The sequence below is a fragment of the Chenopodium album genome, chromosome 7, assembly GCF_948465745.1.
Source record: "Chenopodium album chromosome 7, dcCheAlbu1.1, whole genome shotgun sequence".
Classification (NCBI taxonomy): domain Eukaryota; kingdom Viridiplantae; phylum Streptophyta; class Magnoliopsida; order Caryophyllales; family Amaranthaceae; genus Chenopodium; species Chenopodium album.
In genome coordinates, this window is record NC_137840.1 from 63,050,581 (window position 1) to 63,075,384 (window position 24,804).

The window sequence follows — 24,804 nt, forward strand, 5'->3', positions numbered from 1 at the left end:
ATCCTATCATAAGCTTTATTTTTTGTGTTTTTATGAGTTTATTATCTCCATCAATTAATGGCTTAATAATATGTTGTTAGCTATAACTCTTCAATTCCTTGCACAAAACCATGTTGTGAGTCTTAGATAAGAAAAGAAAGGTATTGACAGAGTTTGGACAACAAGCATTTAGAAGCACATTTGTAAAGCGTATTACAAAGGCTAATAGGACAAAGATGTCCCACCTCAGTTGGAGTAGCAATCTTCGGAATCATTACCAGTAAAGATTGTTTCATGCTTTCAAAAAACAACCTGTTTGAAAAACACTTTAAATACCCGAAATAACATAATTCCTAACAATGTCCATGTGAATTTTACAAAATTCCATTTATAAACGGATATGGACCATATCTTTATAATTCCCTAAGTCAAACATAACATTATGTTTCAGAAGTAGAAAACAAAGCTCCATAATATTAAGTTGAGAGAAATTACCTAAGGAAGATGTAATTTTCTAATCATTGTATCAATTGTTGTGTCATAAGGTGAGATTGAATCACACAATTTTTTAGGTTTTTATTGAGAGATTGAACAATGATTCTTTGTATATCTTGTCGACCATGTTGTAGTAGCCCTTGGTCATTTAGTAAGGAACTAATAATTAGTGATCTCATTCTTCTTTTGCCGACTTTTGACTAGTGAGTTAATAAGGAATATGCATTTAATGAGTATAGTACAAAGTAGTGTACATAATTAATTAATGAAAATATTAATCAAATGTTGGCTTTACAGGTTGTGAAAAGGCAAATGTAAGCATTTTATCGAAACATAGAAAGAACATTAAAAAGACCATTATTTTTTTTAATTAATACTTTGTATAATAGTAAGCCCCAAATAGATGGATGTCGTGGACAACTTCAAAGGAAGGAGATAATAAGCTAACTTATACTTAGACCCGACACATCACATAATTTCTTGGTCTCTACCTACTTGAGTCCAAGTTGGACTCTACCAAGGGTTAAAAGGTAGTGTTATGTAAAAGTTGTCCTATTATATAGGTGTAGGCCGCCCTTCGTGTTCAGTACAAATTTTGAATTTTAAAGTGTAAAAAGAAGTTGGTGTTAATTGTAAAGAGGTGCACTTTTAGAGGAGAGAGTAAGCAATTTGAGTACTTTACTGAGTAGAGTGAGGAATTGAACAGAGAGAAATTCAAGGGGCGAAGAGACGCAAGACCAAGAATTCAAGGAGACGTAGCCTTTGAGTTCAAAATTTCTGGGTCGGTGAAGTTGTCGTGGTTCTGAACTAGCGCTTAGTTAGTATTGGTACCATACATTGGAGTAATTTTATGTTATGTGTTAAAAAATTGTAGACAAATATTGGTATAATTGTAATACCATCTACTGTTTTGATGGTATCTTCCTAATTGCTTAGAATACCATCCTGATGTTCAATGGTATTGATTATAAACATGTTATTTCCGTAATTTTGGAGTAATTTTATGTTATGTGTTAAAAAAAATTAGATAAATATTGGTACCATTGTAATACCATCTATTGTTTTGATGGTATCTATTTGATTGCTTAGAATACCATCCTGATGTTCAATGGTATTAATTATAATAAACACCTTTCTGGGTTTAGTTAGTATTGGTTAATTGTTTTCCATAACATCTAACTCGTTCGCCTCCATCATCATCATCATGTTTTTGAACGTGAGGAAGTTTTCTTCGTCGTCTTGAAGCTCGTATCTCAAATTCTCGCGGGAGAAGTTCACCCAGTCACATGTGATGTTGATCTTCTCGGCAATGTGAAGACCCATTCCATTTTCTCCGGGAAAAAAATCACCCGCCATGATTCTGTGAAAATTTTGGAAATGAAAACTCATGGTACAAAGGGGCCCCATTATCTTATCCAACACTTTTGTTTTCACCCTACTTTTCTAGCTAATTTGTTTTTTAGCAAGCCTTTTTAACTTTTTTTTTTAACCCTTAGTAGAGTCCAACTTAAACTCAATTAGGTAGACACATCAAAAGGTAGAAATCATTACTGTAAACACAAATTTTAAATCTGTAAAATATAGATTCAAAATAAATGAAACAAAGTGTTAATTTTATTAATATGATAATATTGGGTACAATCTCTAATTTGATCCTCTGATTCGATCTCCACTTTGACTTTGACGTAATTCAAAGATTGACTTGATTCTCGAACGAGGGCCGTCGAGGCTTGATCTCGATCAAAGATTTGATGTAGAACTTTGACTTATGTTGATGTAGACCTTTGACTTGTTGTCGATGTAGACCTTTGACTTGTATTCTTGATTGAGAGCCGATGAGGCTTGATCTCGATCAATGACTTTTTGATGTAGAGGCTGAACCGGTGATGTTCTTGATGATTTGAGGTTCTTCTTTCCTTCGTGTTGAGGGCCGTCGAGGCTTGATCTCTTCCACGAGTGATCTTCTAGAGTAGAACGACACGTCGAATGCTTGTTGTTCTTCTTCTAGGCTTTGAGATGTTTTCTCTAAAATGGTTTAGAGTATTTGATGAGGGGTTTTCTCCGGAGAGATTAGGAGAGGTTTAGAGTATTTGAGAGTCTTTTTTTTGTATTTGATTCTCCTTGTTTTCTCTAGGTTTCTCTCTAAGTTTCCTCTCTAAGTTTCTCTGTAGGTTTTTCTTTCTGCTTCCTTTTTCCTCCAAAATGAAATAGAGATAGCTCTATTTATAGAGTGAGTGACTCTTAGGGTTAGGGTTTGATGTGCATGGAGGTGGGCCTGCTTGATTATCATAACCCATTTTTAGTAGGTTTTAACTATTATATAAACAATTTAATAACTAAAATGGGCCAATTAAATTTATTCACCCAATTTAATTAATTTTAATTAATAGTCAAATTAGCATCAAGTCAATAAATTGACTTTTGACTCATATATTATCCAATGTGGCACTTATATAACTTTTTTGTGCCTACGATTACCAAGCTTATAAAATCACAATTACCAAGATTTTCAATCACATTAGTATACTTTTTGTCAGGGCTAAACAAAGCAACTCAAGAGCAACCCAAACAACACATAGGCTTTAGAACTCGTATATTAGTGAAAATCCAAAAAAAAAAAAAAAAAAAAACAAAAATAGAGAAATACTAATATACTAATAATGGCAAATTGACTAAAATTGGCAATTGAAAATAAAAATAGACCTGCCAAATTTCCTCCTTATCCACTCCAATGAGCCCGGGCCGTATTCTATTCTTTTTCTATTCAAATAAACCAAATAAAAACCAGAGTCTTCAAGTCTTCTTCATTCTTCAATGCCCTTTCTCTCTCCTACCAAATTCTTTCTCTCTCTTTCTTCTTCTCCAAAAATTTCTGCAGATTATACTTTTTGTCTTAACTCCAGAACTTTCTCACTCTTCCACTTTCTCTCTCCTCTGAAAATTGATCATTTCCTCCAAGTTTCTCCGATTCTTCATTAATGGCGGACTTCATAATTCGTCAGTTTTCTCTCTCTTTCTCTCTTCATTTTTCGTGTTATTACTTGTATATTTTACTGATTATAACTTAGTTTTTTTTTTGAATTTTTGATTGTTTTGTAGTTTGATTCTTGGAAGTAATTGCTTCTGTGTGAAATTGGTGAATAATGGAGTTGATTGAAGGAGTCGGAGAGAGTTCGTCACCTCCTCGGAGTTTCGGCGGCGGTGGTGGAATAATCGGAGGTGTATTGTTTGATATTCGAAACGATGTGTATAATCGGTTGATTGAAAATGGAAATGATGAAGCTGTTTCTAATCCTGATTTTCGTGAGATCTTGGATGCTCATTTCAATAAATTGCCTCCTAGGTATGAATTTCCTCTCTCATTTTAGAAAATAATTTATGAATTTCTGTGTTACAGTGTTTCTTGATGATTTGTGGTATTGATAGTATAATTTGAAGTTAATTGAAGTAGTAATGTGAGTGTAGTTGTTTTTGTTTATGTGGAAAAATTCGAGCGAATTTTCTGTTTGATGAATTTTTGAGGTTGAATGCGACATTATCTTTGAATTCGACATCATCCGTTGTGTAATGTGAATGATATTTGGACGGGAGAGTGTGTGTAGTTCCTGGTATGAATGAAGCTAATATAAGTGAAAAAAATCTTTACAGTTAGCTCCATTAAATTTGACTTGATACATTAAATTAGTGCAGAAATTGCAGATGCTATGTTGTTAGTGTCATGATGTTTTTTGTCTGGAATTCATAGTTACATTGAAAGTGTAATCTGAGTTTTGACCTTGCTATGTGACAAGACTTAATGAGTGTGTAGTTGTTTGGTGTATGTGGAGAAATTTGAGCAAATTTGATGTTTTTGCAAATTTATGTGGTGAGATACTGAGATTTAATTGGACGTTATCTATGTATATACTTCTCAGTTTGGAATTTGTGTGTAAGTTGAACAAAGTAGTATGACATTGAAATCTGGACAGAGAGATAGAGTAGTTATTTTGTGTTGCTCATATTGAGCTATAATCCAATGCAAAAAACGTCTTTTACATTTAGATCTGTGAATGTCCTTTAACTGTAGATATGTAGAAAGTAATGCTGTGTTATTTTCTGTTTTGTCATTGTTTACTCTTTTTGTAACTTTATTATTTTATTTTATTTATTTATTATTATTATTATTATTTTATTTTTATTATTTTTATTTTTTTACAGTTGTAGCACATCTAATTTGACTTGATAGATTGATTAGTGCAATATTGGAGATGCTGTGTTTCAATAAACAAATAAATGGATTGCTGATCTTGCTGTGTTTTTCTTTCTTTGACTCTCTATATACATCATAAGAGTATAGAAACTGCAGATGCTAGGATCTCATGTTGATAGTTTAGCTAATTTTTGTTGAAATTTCATATTGCCGCAGTTATGGTTTGGATATAAATATAGATAGAGCAGAAGACGTATTGTTACATCGAAAGCTTCTTGCATTGGCCAAGGACCCTGAAAAGAGACCTGTATTCCATGTTCGTGCTTTGGAGGTACTAAATTTTTGGTTGATGCTGAAATAATATTCAATTCATGTAAATTAGAAAAAGTTAAAATCAAATAGCTTTAGTCTGAAACTTTTAATATTGTCTGTAGACCTTGTTCTATTTCTTATAGACCGGTATGTATTTTAAGTTATACATAAGAAATGATTCAGCATATAGGAATGTTGTGCGAAAGGTATGATATGTGTATTGATCATAGTGAAGCTCCTTTATGGCTGCAATTTTTCCATTTTTCGTGTTCTGGATGGCTGGAAATTATTTACTTCTCATGTGTTGAATAATATCTGGTCATTGCCTCATCGGATTTGTTATTTTTCCATTAGTTGTTGTGAGGCATTAATAACAGTTGTAAAATAGATTTATAACATTCATTTAGGAAAAAAAGGCTTTGTTTTTGTTTTTCTTGTTGTAAATGATGATTTCCTACACAAATTTCTTAACCATCATTTTTAGGTGCGAAACCCTGTTCCTTTGGGAATAAAGCTTTGTTTTTTTTGTAGTTGTAAATAATGATTTCCTATGCCAATTTTTCTTAACAATGAGTTTTGGGAGCACAGTCTTGTTCCCTGTCTGATGAAGGTCAAGCAATGGGGAAATTAGCAATGAGAGAATAATTAACACAAACTAGGAGTTGTATTCTAGATCTAGACTATCTAGTTGCCTGTCACCAAGATCCAAAGTATAGCTTTCTGATATAAAGAACCAATCCCTTAACCCCTTCCCCTCACCCTACACGGGGAAAAAAAACAAACATGAGGCTTCTGCTTTATAACCTCTAAATATTGGGGCTATCTTTCACTAGAATTGGGTAATGGAACATCATTGATGCATTTGGATATTATGGTAGTAGAATTGATTTGGATTGAGATGTAGGCTTTTACTTAAATGAGTAGTCATACGTCGCAAAGGGTTGTCAGTCTTATGGTTGTCATATACTTCCTTCATTCTATAAATATTGCAACACGAGGAAGGGGGGAGGCCTTATTGGGGGGATGTATTGTGGTAATTTTTCTGTTGTTTTGTAATATTTTGTCCATTCAACAAGTGCTAATTTCTTTTTTTGGCAGAACTTTAAACCAGAGGGTGGTGAAGAGCATCAGGCTGAGGGCTGTTTATCTGTTTCAATGCTGCCTTCCGATGCCAATCATGGAGAACCTTTGCAGAACAAGTAATCTGGCTCTTTCAAAGTTTCAATTGTATTCCTTATCTCTTTTTGGTCAATGAGAAGTGCTTACTTGCCTAAAAAAACTGTATTCCATGATTTTTTTTTATTAACTCATTTGTTGTTAATCCTCACAATTTACAACATTTATTTTTACAGTTTTCCATTTTTTCAGTGTGATTCTGATCTCTTTTGTTTCAGGGAAGAAGGAAAGGCTTTTGAACCTTGTTCCAAGCTGGAAGATCTTAATTTGGAGGTTAGACAGAACTCTAGATTGATGGAAAAGAGGTATCTACTCCTTTCCTACTAATTTAGACCTTAGAAGTTTGGTGTGTTGGACTAAGGGAATTTTGTAATTCAGTGAAAGCTTGAGTCTATTACTTATTAACTGTATGCCTGCTGTCAGCAGCTTATAGTTGTATGTCCCACTGCCGGATTTTAGTTTTTATAGTATCTCCTTGGTTAAAAAAGATTCTTGTGCTTGGTTATTCTAATTCAGTCAAGCAGTTAAGAACTTTGTACCATTTGTTGCGCTTATGTATTAACCAATGGTTAGATTTGATATATGAGGCAGTTTGGGTGTTATTTATTTTTTCAGGCACAACTAAAATTTATAATGCATGCCTTGGTAGGATGGAAGGAGCACATAAATATATAGTGATAATTGATGATTATGTCAACTGCTTGAACACAGGTCAATTGGGAATTATCCTGGATGACCTAGAGTCATTAATAGCATGAGAGTTCAAGGAGTTACTAATGTCATGCACAGACAATTTACCATCTATATTATCTTATTTGAAAGGCTTTTTGAGATTTTGGAATTTGATTGTAAGTTTTCAAGCTTTTGCAAGTTTCAGCATGCTGAAAAGCAGGGCTTAGGTCAACATTAAAGTAGAGGCATATGGACCCTGCAGTGTTACTTTATGTGGTACTTATATATATGTAGTGAAAGTAGCAACATTTGGGACAAGTTGTATTCTCTTTTGCTTCTCAATTTTATAATTTAGTGTTCAGATTTTTTTTTTCCTGGATAGGAGTGAGTTGGATTTCTTGCCCTCCTTCAGAATTATTGCGTTTTAAGGGGTGCTACTTGCTGCTCAATGAAACTTAAAATCAATACCATAGCTCCCCTAGATCCTTGCGTATCAATTGAATGTCCTAGAAGATTCTGACTAATTATTTTGACATTCAATTTGGCTTATATGGCTTTAGGTACTTTTTTGTTTTACTCTGACATGGCTTTAGGTTCTTGATTGGTTTTGGCAATTATCATACTAATTTGATTAATTAGTATTAGATTATGGTTAATGATTTTTCAATGGGGTGAAAATCTGGAATGGCTTTTTCTCATTGGCTTTGTTTTGCCCAAAATTTGTTGGTTTTGTTACAATACTACTAGCTGACGAAACAGCCAATACAAACAGCTAATCAACTGGTAAAGCTAGACAGCTAGTCAATCAAACCAATTAGGAAACAGCTATGCCATCAGCTAATAGCTGATCTCCAAAAAAAAGATCCTTGATGGCTTGATAGGAAACCTCACTTCTAACAGCTAAAATTTTGTCATTTATTTTATCTACTCTAGCTGGTAACCCACAGTGTGTATTTGGAGTACTGTACACTGTTCTTTGTGGTATATCTTTCATCGAGGAGGTAATGCTAGAATTAATGTTGCAGGCCGGAGATTTCTCATGCTCCAGTTCATGAAGTAATATGCTCAACACCAGATAAACCCAAGCTTCTTAGTCAGGTAAACAAATAAGAGTCTTCGTTCAGTTGTTTCATTCCTTAGTTATCTGTTTCTTTTTGTTTCCGGAGTAGGATAGTACCGTAGTATTTTATGATAGCAATTCCGGTCCTTGATATCATTTGAAGTAATATACTGCAAAAAATTCATCACTTAGTTTGCCCTTGGTCGTGTTCTATTAAAATAACTTGCAACCACCCCAACGAAGTTGCAATTTGATTAAGGTCAACTAGAAGCATCCGTCACTGTTATCTAAGGTGGCTGCATATGATGTCTAACATTCCCCCTACTGTGCTGAGAGTGGGACTTTACAATTCATCTAGAATAACAAAAGGTTATGCTAAAACATGCAGATGTCTTTGGCACAGTAATAATTTGATTCTTTTTGAATAAGAGTTTAGGCTTCAAATTTCTGTTTGCATGCTACAGAGTGCTCTACATCGTTTTGTTTCTGATTCTGATTTCTGAACCATAACCATTATGTTATTGCTTGTCACCTCTGACCTGTGACTGCATGTCTGTAGTATAATAGCTGTCAGTTATTGCATCAGCATTAGCTAAATTTAAGTTTTGTCTGCCGTACATGCTAGCAATAGACTATATCACCTTTTGCATATCTATGGTTGGTTACCCCCACCTCTCCCCCACAAACCACAGAAAAAAAAAATATCTTGGAGACATGACCCAATCTCCACCAGTAACACAAACCACTACCTGACTTCTCCTCACGTACACCCTCAGTTTAATCCCTAACAAACCTATGAACCCCCCTACCACCACTGCCTACACAACAAACCCTACTACTGAAATTCTGACAAGCCCAACCTCCCTCAACCTGCAGAAGACCCCCTACGCAAGTCAACATTATATATATTTGAAAATTTCTCTGTATGCTCCACCAATGAGAGGAGATACCCAAGCATCATAACTACTGAGCCAAGATCAACTACCGTCAGAACTCCAACTCCACCAGCCTGGAAATTACAAATGATCCATTGGGAAAGTTGGCAGAAGTCAACTCTACAGTGATTGAATATGGCAGTGGTTGCTTGAATTTTGGAACTACCAGCCCATTTCGACGTTTAAAGAGTTAGATTTGGCTAATTTCGAAGAAAGCCCAAGGGTAGGTTTTAACCTTTCATCAGTAACAGCGGGTTTGCTAAATGGGGGTGGTTACGGTGGGTCAATCCATAGGGATGGTGAAGCTGATGGTGGTTCAGATTTGGGAAAGATAAATTTTATGTTCACGGAGACGGTAATGTAAGCCCCCCCCCCCCCCCCCCCTCCCCTCCTCTCCTCTTAATATTTTGTAATTTTTTTTTTCCAATGGAGTAGTTTATTGAATTGTTTATTTTAAAGTGAAGTTAGTGGAAATTTATTAATTGATTAAAATAGTGCAAGTGGTAGGCCATTGTACAATGTAAGGGGATGGGGGATATTTTAAACATTAACCCCAAAAGTGGTGGGCCATTGTGCAAGATAGAAAAACAATTAAATATTTGTCGGTCCTTGCCTTTTTAGTAATGTATCAATTATTTCGGAACGGATGAAAATGGGAAGTGTGTCAATCATTCAAGAATGGAGAGAGTACCAGTCAAGGATTATTATGCAGATATGATTGTGAAGTGTGCCGATTAGAGGCCTTTTTCTGAGAGAGCAACCAATAGAGGCAATTGTATTATTCTGTTTCTCTCTTTTGCTCCCGAGGCTGTGATATCTCTAATGCTAGTTTCTTGTGGATTTCATTTTATGATTTGTATTCTTAGTTAAACAAAAAGAAAAACTGATTGACTAGTTTTTCCTGCAAAGGGAGATTGCTTAGGATATACAAGTGATTATTAATCTCGAACCTTTGTCATTTTATTAATTTGACTTGTAGACATGTAGTAGTTATTAAGAGGCTTGCTTCTTTAAAATAACCCCCTTGGGGGGTGGGTTAGTTGAATGAATTAGAATTTTTGTATTTATATTTATATTCATACTAAGTGTAAGATTTAAGAAGTTAGCTGGCAATGATTCATTATCATCCATCATTGTGCTCTATATGATCTTTCCTGTTATTTGAAATACTCATATATGTTTTTTAGTTTGATTGTTTGACAGTTCGTAGAGTCTATTTTAACTGCCAATATTGTGTGATCTCTTTGCAGCTATCTGCATTGCTTTCTGACATAGGGCTTAACATTCGCGAAGCACATGTATTCTCAACCACTGATGGCTACTCCTTGGATGTATTTGTAGTGGATGGATGGCCTTTGGAGGTATTCTCTGTTCATTAGCTACTGTTATGAACAGATCTTTACTTTAAATAAATCTCATTTGTTAAATAAATGCAATATATTTCCAATTATATGGGATGATGTGTCATGTGTGTCTTACAAGTAAGATGAGCACTTGCCTCTGAAATTTCAAGCTTATGCTGAGACTTAATATTTTTTTGCTTCAATATTTTTTTTTTAATTTTTTTTTTCCAATACTTACCTTGAAAATTTCTGGCATTTCTGTCTGATTGTCTTCATATTCTTTAGACCTGTTCTGTATATGTTCGTGTTTGTGCATGGCCGTGGGTGGCTAGGATTTTGTTTTTGCTTGTTTGTACATATATGTTTGCATACATTTATGAAATGCAATCTATTTTCTTCTTTAAAATTTATACTCTTAGGGATACCAGTCCTCAAAGCTCAATCTCTCCATAGTTCATTATTTGTATTGAATGCGGAAGAGAAATTAAGATATAGTTGTTGCAAATTTTTGTTATTACCAGGATTCTGGAATGTTGGTTAGTCAGTCATTCCTTTTATCTTAAAAAAAACAAATGGTCAACTCCAATATTCATTGGGTTACTAAAGCAATTGGAAATAAATTAGTTTACATTGCAACAAATGACACTCTCTTCACATATATCTTTCTAAATAATGGATACTTTTTGAGACGGATATAAAATTTGTCTCTTTGGAACATCCTATGAACCCTCTGTGAATTTAGAACTTTGTAATATGTTATCTTTTCCACAAAATTTTCTATATAACATGCTGTTGGTTGGAAATTATAATGGATTCTTTTTTAGTCCTTATAATTGCATGGTTGCTTGCTTTATTCATTTTTTCTTGTTTTAGGCTAATCAGTCATCATGTCATCATACACTTTTATTTCTAAAGTATTCCTAATTTCCTATATGTACTTTCCCGAGTTCTAATTGGTATGATTATGTTTTCTTTATTTGTGTGATGCTTATTGATCTCTAGTTTGTTTTTCCAGATGCACTTTTTCATCATTAGTCCGTTCATTATTGTTTGTGTTCATATTTTTGTATGCGTCTCCTTTGATCTATTGTTGTGATAATTTAGAGCCAGACATTGATCTGTTATGCTGAAAGTTTAAAATATGATGGGGTTATAGAAGTAAAGTTATCCTAAACCCTTAATATCATCAGTAGTCTTATCATCTTCCACTCCCCCCTCCCCTTCCACGACCAACCACTGCTTTTAGTCATAACCAGATCTAAAATCATGTATTTATTTAATGTTGGTAGGCATAGCTGTATAGATTCAGTAATCCATAGAATTGTTAAAGCTTAGAAACTAAGCAATGGAAGGATATTTTCTTAAAAAAAAATTAGATTGTGGTTAAGTTGTAGATATATATTTACATGTAACTTTGGGGGTGGAAAGTGGGGGTTTATCTTGGTGATGACTTGTTGATTTGCTTAAGTTGGAAGTGAGTACGTGACATATTTGGAGTGATATATATATATATATATATATTTTTTTTTTTTTTTTTTGGGGGGGTGGGGGGTGGGGAGTTGGGGAGGGATGGACAAGGTAGGTCAATGAACATAAAAATATACTTTGTATATATTTATTTATTACCATTTTTTGGGCCAGTGGGAGTAGGGAATAGCATTGGTGGAAAGAGATGGCAGCTGGAAGGGGAGAAGGTAATAAGAGTTATTTTCTTCCCTTTTTTGTTTGTTTGTTTGTTTTACTTTATCGTGGTAGTTACACATTGCTCTATCCTCCTGGGCCCGTGGCTGGTCTAGGCAAGCTGTGCAACTTTAATTCTTACAAAATTAAACCTGGGACCGTCCCGCTTGTGAGGTAGTTTGGTTTAAATCTCTGTATAGCAGGGCCGAGTTGGGTTCATTGGGCCAGAATATTCCAATGACCATCTTTATTTGATGAACTAATTGTGGATTGCTCCATCTGCACTTATCACTTCTCTACATTGAGATAAATTTTAGTTAACCACCATACTTGCTACAAACTTTATATTACCTCAAGATACAATATGGAGCCAGAGTAGCATTTTGTACAGAATAGTAGAACAAAAGCCTTAGTATACACATTCAGCTGATAAGCAATTCGCAGATTACAATGTAACTAATACAAAAGAAGCCTTAGCCTCTCTACCACTTGCTACACTAATTGTTTCTCAAGATGTTCTCCCTTGTATTGCTTGTTTTCAGATGTCTGTCAAAGTTTCTGCTTTTAGGGCTTGTATTGTTACATTTCTGCTAATCGCAACCGGAGTATCTTCCCTGGCTAGATTCTACTGCCCTTTTATAAAATGGAAATCATTACCCCGTCAGTGCCGCAAGCAGACATGTTATTTTGCAGACTGTTTTTTTTGTTAGGATTGTGAATTTGTTGTAGAATGTCAAAATATATGTCATCTAGATCAGGTCTAAGCTTTATAGGAAAATTGAGAACCAGTTTCTTGTCGATAGGGGAAACAGTATTTATGCTTTGTGAGCTTGCCTTTAATAGGACATTGCAATTATACTTTTATGAAGCAGGTATCTGTGCTGAGTCAAATTGTTGCTGACTTTGCGATGTTATGATCAGGATGCTGATAGCTTGCGCAAAGCTATGGAAGAAGCAATAGATAAGAGTGAGGTAGAGATCCTACTTTTATGATATTTTGTTCTTTATCATGTTTTTTGTGATATGGAAGTGACTATGTGGTTCATGCAATATGTTTGTGTTTATTTTGGCATGGATGCTGTTTATTTTAAACTGGTGCGTTGGTACGTAGGTAATATTTCCTCCTTGCAATTCCATCCTTTCTTCTTTTAAGAGTTCTGTTAGTCCCTGTAAATTTATTTTTATAAGTCTCTTTGCTTTTATTTCCTTGGGCTTGATGAATGGCTGGCAAAAAGTAGTAGTTTAGCTTTTGGAAAATTCAAGCAGCAGCGTATGCAGAAAATTTTCGTCCTATTTTGAATTTTTGTTGTGTGTCATGATTAGACCTAGTTATTGGACATGGTTGTAGGGTTTAGGGGTTGGACTAAGGCTAAAGGGTTTTTTTTATTGGATATGGCTTTTTGATGGAAAAGGTTAATACAAGGCCAAAATGCTAGCCCAAATTATTAGAAATAGAAAATATAAAAAAAATTATATGTATAGTTCTGTATTTATATGTCCTTAATTTGTCTCTCCTCTACTCTTTCTTTGCTTGTTTATTGGCTCACCCATTATCAACTTGCAATTGATTTGCAATCTGCATTGGCCCGACCCTCTTTGACCCAATAAAAAGTGACCCATTTTTTACCCAACTTGATATCGACTTGCACCGGTTGCTACTAGACCTGTCCAATAACCAGGTCTAGTCATGAATCATGATGGAAATGCTAGTTCTGTGCATAGATCGATATACGTTTGGAAATGTTTCATGGCTAATCATGTGGTTGGTTAGAAAATTCAATGTGGAGGTGAGATGGGACAAATCTGTTGAATCAGGTGAAGGCACCTGGTTAGATGTGGTTACAATGGTGCTTTCTGAAGATTGTTGGATGTGCTTCAAGGAAGACCTTGTAACACTTTTTGGGGAGTTTCCATAAATTGGTGATCCTTCAAGGCTGTTCAAGATTATTGTACTTGTAGGATTGTCATAGAGATGTGGTTAGCATTGTGCTTCCTAATTGTGCAGTTTTGTGGAGGTAAGAAAGTTCGTGGAGGTGGCTCATGCTGCTTGACCATGGATGAAGTTGTTGGAAAGGATTAAGCTAGTAAGATTACTATGTGCGAGTTAGATTTTTGGAAGGGTTATGTCCAGATGATTTCCGAGTTTTAAGAAACCTTGGTGGTGGAAGGGTTTTGGTGGGTGTTGGTATTGTACTATCATGTTTGTTTTAATGTGATGGTAAATGGTGCTTTTAGAGATTATCTCCATGTGGGGGAATATGACAGGTTTTTTTTCCCCCACCTTTCCCTTTTTACTGCCGTGATTGATGTGCTTGCTAGATGCTTACAGATGGCTCTAGCTGGGCCTGGTGAAGCAATTCACAAACTGGCACATAAATCACGGCACATCAAAGGCACAGCGAAGGCCTGAGGTATGTTCCATGATGACTCTGTGTTTGCAAAGTCACTGTTTTTGTCTGGAAAACACACTTTGGTACAAGGCATTAACTTTGGCATGACAAAGCACAACAATAGCAGGAAAATTAAGCTTAGCCATTAGGGCATGGCATGACTCTGTGACAGGTATATGGGGCCATGGGTCATAATCTAGACCAACCCTTGAATTTGACATAGCAGCACGAAGCAACAGTATGGTGCTGTTTTCCATGCTTGGCCAATCTTTTGGCTTGAAGGTATTCATCGTTAAGGACACTAGAGAAGGTATGCTAAGGCATGATTTAGCGGTTTGAGGTGGGAGAAAAGAGGCATAGGTGCTCTATTTGTAGTATGTGGATGACAATGCTTACTCTTTGGGTGCTGACCTTGATTATTTGAAGGTGCTCAATGTTTTTATATTATTGAGATGTTGAATTGATGCAGGAGTGATGATTAACCTAATTAAAATGTAACTTACTAGGATTAGTGCTGACCATGATGCCTTTTGGAGTCTGCTGCTCTGGTGGGATGTGAAACCAGAATGTTCTCTTTGTTTATCTTGGTCTGTTATATTGGAGGTAATATGCACCTGGAGACTCTTTGACAGCTGTAGATTATAAGACTTTTGAGGAAATCAGTGGAATGTTTTTTGCTTCCTTGAGTGGTAGAATATTTTGTTATAGGGCTTTTTTTAGCTCAAGAAAATATTTAGGGTTTTTTAGGCTGTTGAGGAGAAAAGGGACTATCTTGATTAAATTAGAAGTGGAAGGAGGCTTGGGGTGTATGAAGTCAGTGTCTATAAGTTTTCCTCCAGCAGGGAATCTGTTGTGGTGTTTTTCTTTTGGACTTGAGTTAGTATGACATTGTGTTATCAACAGTGAATATAAATTGTGACTGTGACATCATGTTATCAACTGCGAATATTGATTGTGCTAAATATGGTTGAGATGCTTATTATCCACTGAGCTAGTGAGTTGACGTTGTTACACATGCTTGTCTATAGTATACCTGTTGGTTAGGCATAAGATTGGATAGGCTACACATTAGACTTCATGAGGATGTTTTAAGTGTAGATTTCTCTTGCAGTGTATGTTTCCCATGTTTATTGATTATATCGACGCTACATTATGCTTCTATGGCCATTTTCTAGTAACAGTGCTCGGTTCTTCATTTACATTAAAGGGGGTGAGGGAGATAACTTCGATAATCAGGAATCTTCAGGGATCTTTTCATTCAGAAGGCTAAGTACCTTTTAGGGAGAGAGCTTATATGTGGTTCTTACTCTTGTTAGTGTTAGTAAGATACTGCCATACTGCTATAATAGGCTTTAATAGAGAAGTGTTAGAACTTAGAAGGTCAACCTGAAGATTGCTTGGAACTTTACTCAGATCCGTTCTCTACGCTAAGTGAGGCAGTAATAGATTTTCTATTGCAGCGATTCGTAGATGTTAATGTGAAAGGTGAGCTTGGTGATGGAGGCTTCAACAACTTGTGATAGTAGGATTGAAGACATCAATGACTCTCTTTTGGCACAACAGAATAATTATATTTTTTAATTGGCTGGATGCTTTGTGGAGTTGTTGATCGCAGGTCCTTACTTTTTTGTACATTGATAGGTGGTGCATTATCATTTAGGATGCTTATCTTTTATCCCTGGGAAGTTTTGAGTTGGCTATTCGACTATCTTGGATTGTTACAAACTTACAATTAAGCTTTGTGGGGATTGGAGGGTTCAAGGAGAAAAGCTTGTGGCCATGCAGATGCACAATGTTCTATGGCAATTATGTTTGAATATAATGCGGGTTTCTTTTAGGATCTACCTTACGTCCTTATCAAGCTGCTTGTTGGGCTGTTGGGGTAAAGTACTTTGACATTCTTGGCTAATGAAGCTGGGGTTCTGATGAGATACCTGAAATAATTCGAAGGGGTTGGGTTGGGTTGGGTTAATTTGCAAATGTTAGGTGTTGGAGAAATCTTATTGTCTTATCTTTGTCATCATTTACGTGCATGTATGTATATATTATTTGTACGCAGTCAGGGATTTTGTTTTCAAGACCCTATTTCTTTGTTATACTCTGTAAGGGAAAACAGTTCAATGAAGTTCTATAAATTATAGGGTTCGTGGTCTGGCTCATCGCATTCAAAATTTTCGGTGAAGAAAGCACTAGCTGCACATGGAGAACCTGGAAATTGGGAAATAGATAGAAGGTTGTTGAAGATTGGGGACAAAGTTGCATCTGGATCGTGCGGGGATCTGTAAGTGGAACCGCTTCTTATACCAATGTCAAATTTCCCTTCTGTTGCTTATCTTTGTTTTGCTCTTTTTCCAAGGTATCGAGGTGTGTACCTTGGTCAGGATGTGGCTGTCAAGATTCTCAGATCTGAGCATCTAACTGAAGCATCAGAGGAAGAGTTTGCTCAAGAAGTTGCTATTTTAAGGTGAGCATTGATGTGTTACCACTGCTATCTTTTCCCCCTTTCTGGTGTCTGTTTTGAACACTGATCTTACTGGGTTGTTGCAATCTAAGGGGGAAGTAAGGATTGCAAAAGGACATGTTTTGGTCAAGAGGTTGCTAATGAATTTATTGTGGTCTGTGTGCCATACTTTTAATCTTTCTATAAGCATTGATGATGCTGTACATTGGGAAGCGTAAAATTGTACAAGTGCAATTAATATGGAGCTGAGGAAGAATTGGATTTTCTTGTAGAGGCCATTTTGTTTGAATTTGAGGTCCAACTGGTAAACATTGATATCATTGATTTTGAATGCTTTGGGACAAGTAAACAAAGTGTTGCCCGTATGAAACACATTAATGTGATTTACTTCAGGTAATAAGAGCTCCAAAATGGCCTTTTTAGTGTGTCAAGAGTGTGGGGAGACTGACTCTTGATTTTGATGAGATAACAAGGAACTGAAAGTTGCCAGACAGTCAATAATAGTTATTATGTCTGTTTAACCAGCTAATTCAGCATTACTGGGTGGACATTTTATATTGCTATTGGGTTTTTTGCTACCTGGGGAGTTGAGTTTATAAGGCATTCTTTTATGTATGGATCTGAGATAAAAGAGGGAAAGAGAGAAATGCTGGATTGTTGGTGTTTCAGAGCTAGTATAGGTGCTTTGAATTAGAAGAGCTGATGCAGTAATGATGAACACGGATTATTCTTCTCCATTCAATTTGCTTGTTCAGGCTTTATTGGTCTCAATGCTAAATTTCCGAACAGTGTCTTTAATTTCATTTGTCAATTGAGAGCCGAGTACAAATTCATAGAACACTAATATAGAAATAGTTATAGCAGCATATTCATGATGATTCACTATAAGTAATATGCATCATATTAAAAAGACCTTTAAATCCACACAACCCCTTAAGGACAAGAATTTTAATATAATTGTGTGGAGTATCCCTCCTTTTCCTGCCTCTCTCTCCTACCCTCCCCCTTTACTGTGTACTAATGTTAGTTGGTTTTCTATGCAGGGAGGTGCAACATGATAATGTTGTTCGGTTTATTGGTGCGTGTACAAAGTCTCCTGATTTATGCATTGTAACAGGTATCATCATATCTGTTTGTTCAATAGTTCAATATCTCAAAGGATGTTAGTTTATGAGTATATCTGCATTTTAAAGAGTTTCTGCTGGGTTATGGTTGGTTCAATAATGCCAATCATATAGAATACTATCACGATTATTGAATTTTATGTGCTTGTCAGAAGTAATAATTTTAATGCATTATTTTATGCTCTACTAATATCTTACATCCTGTAAACTTCTTGATTTTTTTTTTTTGTCTGTTTGAAGTCTGCAAGGCTTTAAAGGACTATGATTGATTTAGTTACTGGTTTTCATTGAAGATTTGAAGTGACTTCATATATTGGCGATCTTGTTATTATTGTTACACCTTTTTACTACACTACATGAGTACTTGTTTTAGTTTATTAGCGGCAGACGTAGTGCTTAGTTGCAAAATAAAAGCTTCAATCAAAAAAATTGATTGGATCACTCAAAATCTGGTATGAGTGAAAGATATAATGGTAAACATAAGATCATATTCTTTCTAAAAAGAAAGTTGACCATTCTGACTTCTATAGTAGAAGTTTTTTTTTTGGATAATTGAAATCAATAATCCCATCTTTAACTGGTCCGCTTAACACAATCCCACCATCATGTAAATAATTCTACATTTCTTCCTTCTTAAATGAGTCTGTTTACTTACAACTTGCTTTACAGGGTAAATTCATTTTCTTTCCCCTCATCCTCGCCTTCCTCCTCACCGTAACCACCACCATCTTCAGCTCCATTGAAACAGCTTCACCTCCTTCAACATCGCCCCAATCCATTACTAAACTTCTGAACCACTGTGAAAGTCTTTTAGTCTTTAAAATTATTCCCATAGTTGGTTGAGTATGTTTCTCTTCCTCTACCTTCAGACTGAAAGAATTCTCTGTGTTGTTCAATCGCCATTGATTTACATACCTTGAATTGATTTTGTCGGGGACAACAATTGAAACCCAAGTTCCGTAAAGAAGGTTTAGAAGGGATGAATTTGGAAGTCACAGCCGCCTTGATGTCATGAAAATGTAATGAAGCCGCCATCTGTGTTTGTATTACAACGATGTTATGGAAGTTTTGCCATTTTACAATCAATTTTTTGGGGTGGTGGTTTTTTTTGTGTGAGTGATTTTCCTTGTGGGGGTTTTCTGAGTGTGTGAGAGGGTTATCTGGTTGGGTGCTAGGGTGATGTGGGGCAGCGGCAAGTTGGTGGGTTAGGATATCGTGGCTCATGGGGAACTGGGGGTGGCTAGCTGGTGGGTGTGATGGAGTGGTGGGGGTTTTTCGAGTGGGTGGGAGGGTTTTCTGGTTTGGGTGCTGGGGTGATGTGGTGGCAGTGGATTAGGATGTCGTGGGGGGTGGCGAGTTGGTGGAAGTGTTGGGGTGGTGGTTTTGATGGTGGTTGTGACGGGGTGATGGTTATGGCAAGTTGATTATGATGGGGTGGTGGTTATGGTGGTAGTGAGACTTGTGACGGGGGAGGAGAGGAGATTTTTTCCCCTTGTTGGAAGAGGGAGCATAGTGGTTGATTTTAGTTCTTACCTTTGCTGCCTTACATGTGGCTTTAGAACTAATGTATCTGGTACATATGATAAAATTATGTGCTATGGAAGATCAGTTGGGAATGTCTTTTAGATTATTATCCATGGATTGAATCTGGTCTACATCTATTGGTCTGGTAGATCCCATGTATAAATCTTATGACTAGATTTGTAGATCATGTGTTGGATCTGTGTAGGGTTTTTTTAGGAAGTAGAGGAGAGTGAAAAAGAAGAAAAATTGGGGTTTTAAGTTAAATGTGTTCCTCAGATGGCTAAAATGAAAGATTTATCTATGAGTGAGTGAAATATTCAAATTGGTTTTCAACCAGGTCACTTACCAAAGTCGTATGGGTCCCTAAAACTGTCAAGCAACAATGCACATTAGATTTTGATCTAGATCTCTTTGTGTCTACATTGACTTTTCTTATTAAAAGTGGCTTCACATCATTTGGATGTTTGTAAAAGGGTTTATGTGCCAAAGAATACTAAGATGTCAGTGTTTGAAGGATTTTAGTAAAGATTGTATCATTTTGTCTTTAAATTGGTTTGGGATTATATCATGTGTTGGTGAGAGCTACTTGGAAGGGTATGCAATTTTGTCAGTATTTGAATAATTATAGTAAACAATTGTATTTTGTCTTGAATTGTTTTAGGATTATATCATGTCTTACTCAAAGGTTAGATCTAGTTAGAATGGTATGCATATTATCCATCCATTTAGGGTTTGTGGGCTGAATCCTAAGCTGTATGAATGAAATGATGAAATGGGCTGAATCCAGTTAGGGTGTATGAATGAAACGCGAAAGTGATAAATGCAAAGGCAAGTCATTGAATTCGTCACATTCAGTATACTTGCCCTTCTGAGGTTTTGAGCTCTCTGTCCTGATTTTGACCAAATTCGGTTGAAAAATGATGAGTTACTAGGGGAATGATTTTTTTTTTTTTACTCATTTAAATGGTAATCTAGATGCACTTTTCAGAAATTTGAGATTACTTTAGACATGGTAACAGTGATTATATACTGTTCCTTATGTTGAAAACTAGTTGGCTGTTGTCATTGGCATTCTCAGGGACAACAGTAATTATCTATTTGTAGCATGATATATGACATTGCTAGAACATGGAACTAATATACTTAATCATGGATTAGAACTTGCTACTTTTGTTGATCATGAATTTGGAGAATTACTCTTTTTATTCTGCCATTTGGCTTTTGCTTTCTACAATTGTGATGAATTTCATTTGAAAATTATAGGATGGTGTGGTACGTGGGAAAACAATCAAGAAATATATTGGTTCCCCATTTTGATGACTTGTTTTGTTTACTGTTTTCTATAGTAATTAGAATGAGAAGAATATATAAGTCAATGTTGTGTTAGTGTGGCATTGTTGTTCATTTCCAATCCTTTTTTCATATGGATCATGTTTGAGTTCTCATTATAGAATTGCATGCCTGCTTTTTTTTATTATTTTTTTAATGGTTGGTAGCATTACCTGTGGTGCATATATTTCAAGCTTTACCATTGCCTTCCTAAGTTCTAGCCAACAAGCAATTCTTGGCATCTTATTATTTTGTTACCTTCTTTGACTGGTTAGACAAATCTGCTGATGTTGCTTCTACTTTGTATCCATCTGATGATCTTGCTGGTTGCCTTTGATAATTTTTGCAGAGTACATGCCTGGTGGAAGTCTGTATAACTACCTGCACAAAAATAGAAGAGCTTTGAAGCTTTCCGAGCTGTTAAAATTTGCGATTGATGTCTCCAAAGGGATGGAATACTTGCATCACAATGATATAATTCATAGAGATCTGAAATCAGCAAATTTGCTTATGGATACTTTTCAAGTATGTATTACAACCTTTTCTTGCTGCTGCTGTCACTAGTCTTTATTTTTGCAATCAGTGCCATACTGTAATTTCATAGTTGGTTTCTCACTGAATTTTTGGTTTGATATGGAAGAAGTTTAGAAGTCAATATTAAAAAAAAAAAAAAATCTGAGCATTTTGGTTTTGGGCTTGTTTATTATTTATTTATTGTAAGTTCAAACCAATGTTAGTTTTTCTTTAATGGAAGCCTCCAATATCAGTTGCCATATTATAATTAATGCACCTGATTAATGCCTTATTGAATCCTCTTATACTCTTATGTGATTATTTGCACCTTTGAAATTTCACCTCTGGATTAGATTAGATCCTATTTGTACCTTTTAAAAATTGGGAGACGAACCATATATCCTATAGTTTACACCAGTTTCACAGTCTCATTACATAATTTGGGAGTTGAATCCATATATCCTATAGTGTTTATGTGCCTTGCTCCTTTCGTCTTTCTCTTCCAAGCTCTAGATGCGGCTTCCTAGAATCCAGGATAAGGCTATAAAGGTAATAATGTATTAACTTGGACCCCTTTAAACTTGTGCCTTAGGCTGAAATCTGGCTTAATTTTGACAAATATATTGCATCTTGTTTGCTATGAGGCTTTTATTTTCTTTGGTAATCCAAAATATTTTTTTGATGAAGTTTATGTGTATACATATGTAGTTCATATAAACATACAGCTTCCTCAGCTCCGTTCCAGGTGCCCAAATATCAGAAATCTTATTTTCCTCACTCATTCCCCTTCTAAGTTTGGTTCCTTGATGTTTGATTCTTTAGCACAAGGATTTGGTTCAGTTTCTGTTCTAACACTAATCCTAACCTAGTACAATTAAATTTTCCAACCTCTTTTTTGTTTGTTACTCATTGTTTGAAAATTGGATAGTTATGGCTTTCTTTAAGTCTCTAATTGGAGGTAGATCCAAGCTTTCTTTTTCTGAGAAAATGCTCTCTAAGCAAGAACTATTTAGCAAGAAAAAAATAAAATAAAAACTGAACATAAAGCATAGAAACAAGGAAGGGTTAGATCCTTTTGAAAATTTCCAAAAGTTGTCCGGCACTTTTGTTCAGAACCTACGTCTTTCAAAGTATAGGAAGGCTAAGTTCCTCTTTTAAAATTTGCCTAAAGTTGTCTAATTTGTTGTGTCCTAATTTATGAGTTTCTGCTGTCTTCACGGACTAGTTTTTAAAATTTGAATGACTTGGTTTCTCAAGGTCGTCAAAGTGGCAGACTTTGGTGTTGCTCGCTTTCTGCATCAGGAAGGTGTTATGACAGCAGAAACAGGAACATACAGATGGATGGCACCTGAGGTTGGTGAAAGCTGATTTCTCCTAGTTTTATTATAGCTCAATTTTCTTTCTATTTACACTGAAGAATTTTATGTGTCGTTATTTCCTACTTCCTCCGTTTCTAATTAGTTGACGCGTTTGATTTAGACACATATATTAAGGAGAGGAGAGAGAGTGAGAATGAAAAAGCAAGTGGCGTAGCTTGTAAATGCAAGGTAAAAAAGTTACCCCAAAAGGAAACGTGTCAACTAAAAAAAACTTCCTAAAAAGGAATACGTGTCAACTAAAAAGAAACGGAGGTAGTATTATATGTTTATATGAGTTGCCTCTGTGTGCAACACAAAATGGCAGATGCCCGGAGAGCCATCTTTAGTGACATATTTTGAGGGTAGCTTTTGTTACTTATGAAAACTGAATTTTAAGCTGTTCTTTTGACATTGCTGAAATGCTGAATATTTACCTGCTTTTGCAACATTGCTTGACATGGTAGTTTTTTGTTTGGTGCATGCTTACTGCATATGAAATTCTGTTATCATGGCAAATAGATTGTGGACTGATAACCTCTTTTCTTCTGCGTTTTTTTTCCACCCTTTTGTCAAGGTGATAAACCATCAGCCCTATGACCAGAATGCTGATATATTTAGTTTTGCTATTGTACTATGGGAGCTTTTGACAGCCAAGGTATTTTCTAATATGTCTCTTGTTTTTGAGTTTCTGTGAAAACTTTCACGGTGTGAAAATCTAGTTGTGTTGAGGGGTTTTTGTGGTCTGCAGATTCCATATGAGAATATGACTCCACTGCAAGCTGCATTAGGTGTTAGAAAGGTATGTTCCATGATAGTTCAATATAATAATATTTGACCGGGGCATTCTGTTTATGTACTTCGTTTATCTATGAACTAGTGTGTAATGTACTTGAAATTTTTGTTCTGCTTAGTGTCTAAAGGTGAATGAAGCTATAATTTGAACAACTGACAATTAAATCCGTACCTGATTAAGCCTGTGGTTGCTTAGCTTCTTATTCCATCATCTGTCACACTGAAATGAGTGAAATTTTTTCATGGATTTGCCTTTGTAGTTTGTTCTGGACAACTGTGTAAATTGAAATGCGGGTTTGATTAAACTTGTGTTTTGGTAGCTTGATGTTCCATACATGTGCCACCCTGAAATGAATTTATGTAATTCTGTCACGGAATCACCTAAGAAAACATTATTTGATCGGATTTTATCTAACTCACTAAGTTGTGTTGTGTAGAGATGCGCCTGTTTAATTCAATGAATAATAAGCCATTAATGTTGTTTTCCGATTAAATGAGGGTTTGAGATAAATTCTATGAATAGAATAAGGGAAATAATGACCTCCAATTTCAAGTGTTAATGGTGGTAATGGCAGTGTGGTTGCGTCTAATCACCATCACCAGTACACGTCAGTAGTTCTCTAATTCAGGAGTATATCTAATTTTCCGTCCACGACAGCATTCCTTGTTAGTCTAGTAGAGAAGTGCACTATCAACATTAACCTTTTCAACTTTCCATGATCTTTATTTGTAGCTTATTACTTTTGATTTTTACAGAATATGGATTTATATTTTCTTTGTTTGATTCCCCTCCCCGAATTTCAGGGACTTCGTCCAGAGATTCCAAAGGACATACACCCCAGACTTGGCGATTTAATGCAGAGATGTTGGGATGAGGCTCCTCTTAAACGGCCACCCTTTTCCATTATAAGAGCAGAGCTTGAAGATATCTTAAAGAATGTTCAGGTAAAACATTTAAGCAATATCTTTGCATTAGGTACTTCTATGTTCACCAATTTGGTTTTAAATTTATATTGTTTGCAGGAAACTGCTGCAACAACAGTAGCTGGTAACTCTACTTCGTGAAATATATTGTGAATTATAGAGATGGCTGAATTGGTAAACAACACAAGAGAATTTTTTTTTCTTTTATTACTTTTGTGTTGGTTTTTGGGATGATTTGGGGATTGAGAAACAACATATTGACTATGCTAGAAACATATACTTAATGTACAATCACAAAGAGTGATAGTGATAGTAGATAATACTTTACGAGTTTCATTGTAAAAACTAGAGTAGTCCCACGATTGTAATACAAATCTTCTCAAAGAATACGTATTCTACGTGTCTTGTTGAAAACTATGTATTCTACTTATCTCAGCATTTCAGCAAGCCTGTGGCTGAATCAGATTTGCGAACGATAGCATTCTTTATGGCCTTTTTGTTACTGTTGCATGATGCATCACTACTGCAGAATCTGAATTGAGAGCGAC

The 24,804-nt window shown here is 35.5% G+C and overlaps 1 protein-coding gene across 1 annotated transcript; it reads left to right on the forward strand.

Moving 5' to 3' along the window:
* Window positions 1-3,320: 3,320 nt before the first annotated feature.
* Window positions 3,321-24,725, forward strand: LOC145639150 (serine/threonine-protein kinase STY46-like). Its single transcript, XM_081690314.1, has 17 exons — window positions 3,321-3,471; window positions 3,574-3,817; window positions 4,880-4,994; window positions 6,074-6,174; window positions 6,370-6,456; window positions 7,849-7,921; window positions 10,069-10,179; window positions 12,763-12,813; window positions 16,373-16,512; window positions 16,588-16,695; window positions 17,736-17,809; window positions 21,019-21,194; window positions 22,440-22,535; window positions 23,115-23,195; window positions 23,289-23,339; window positions 24,137-24,277; window positions 24,356-24,725. Exons 2-17 carry the CDS (start codon window positions 3,618-3,620, stop codon window positions 24,395-24,397), a joined length of 1,647 nt encoding a protein of 548 aa, XP_081546440.1. The 5' UTR covers window positions 3,321-3,471; window positions 3,574-3,617; the 3' UTR covers window positions 24,398-24,725.
* Window positions 24,726-24,804: the final 79 nt, after the last annotated feature.

Coding starts and splice junctions, on each gene's coding strand:
- LOC145639150 (XM_081690314.1), top strand. CDS start 3,618: ATGGAGTTGATTGAAGGAGTCGGAGAGAGTTCGTCACCTCCTCGGAGT. Junction 4,995..6,073: donor TCCATGTTCGTGCTTTGGAG/GTACTAAATTTT, acceptor TTTTTTTGGCAG/AACTTTAAACCAGAGGGTGG. Junction 24,278..24,355: donor ATATCTTAAAGAATGTTCAG/GTAAAACATTTA, acceptor TATTGTTTGCAG/GAAACTGCTGCAACAACAGT.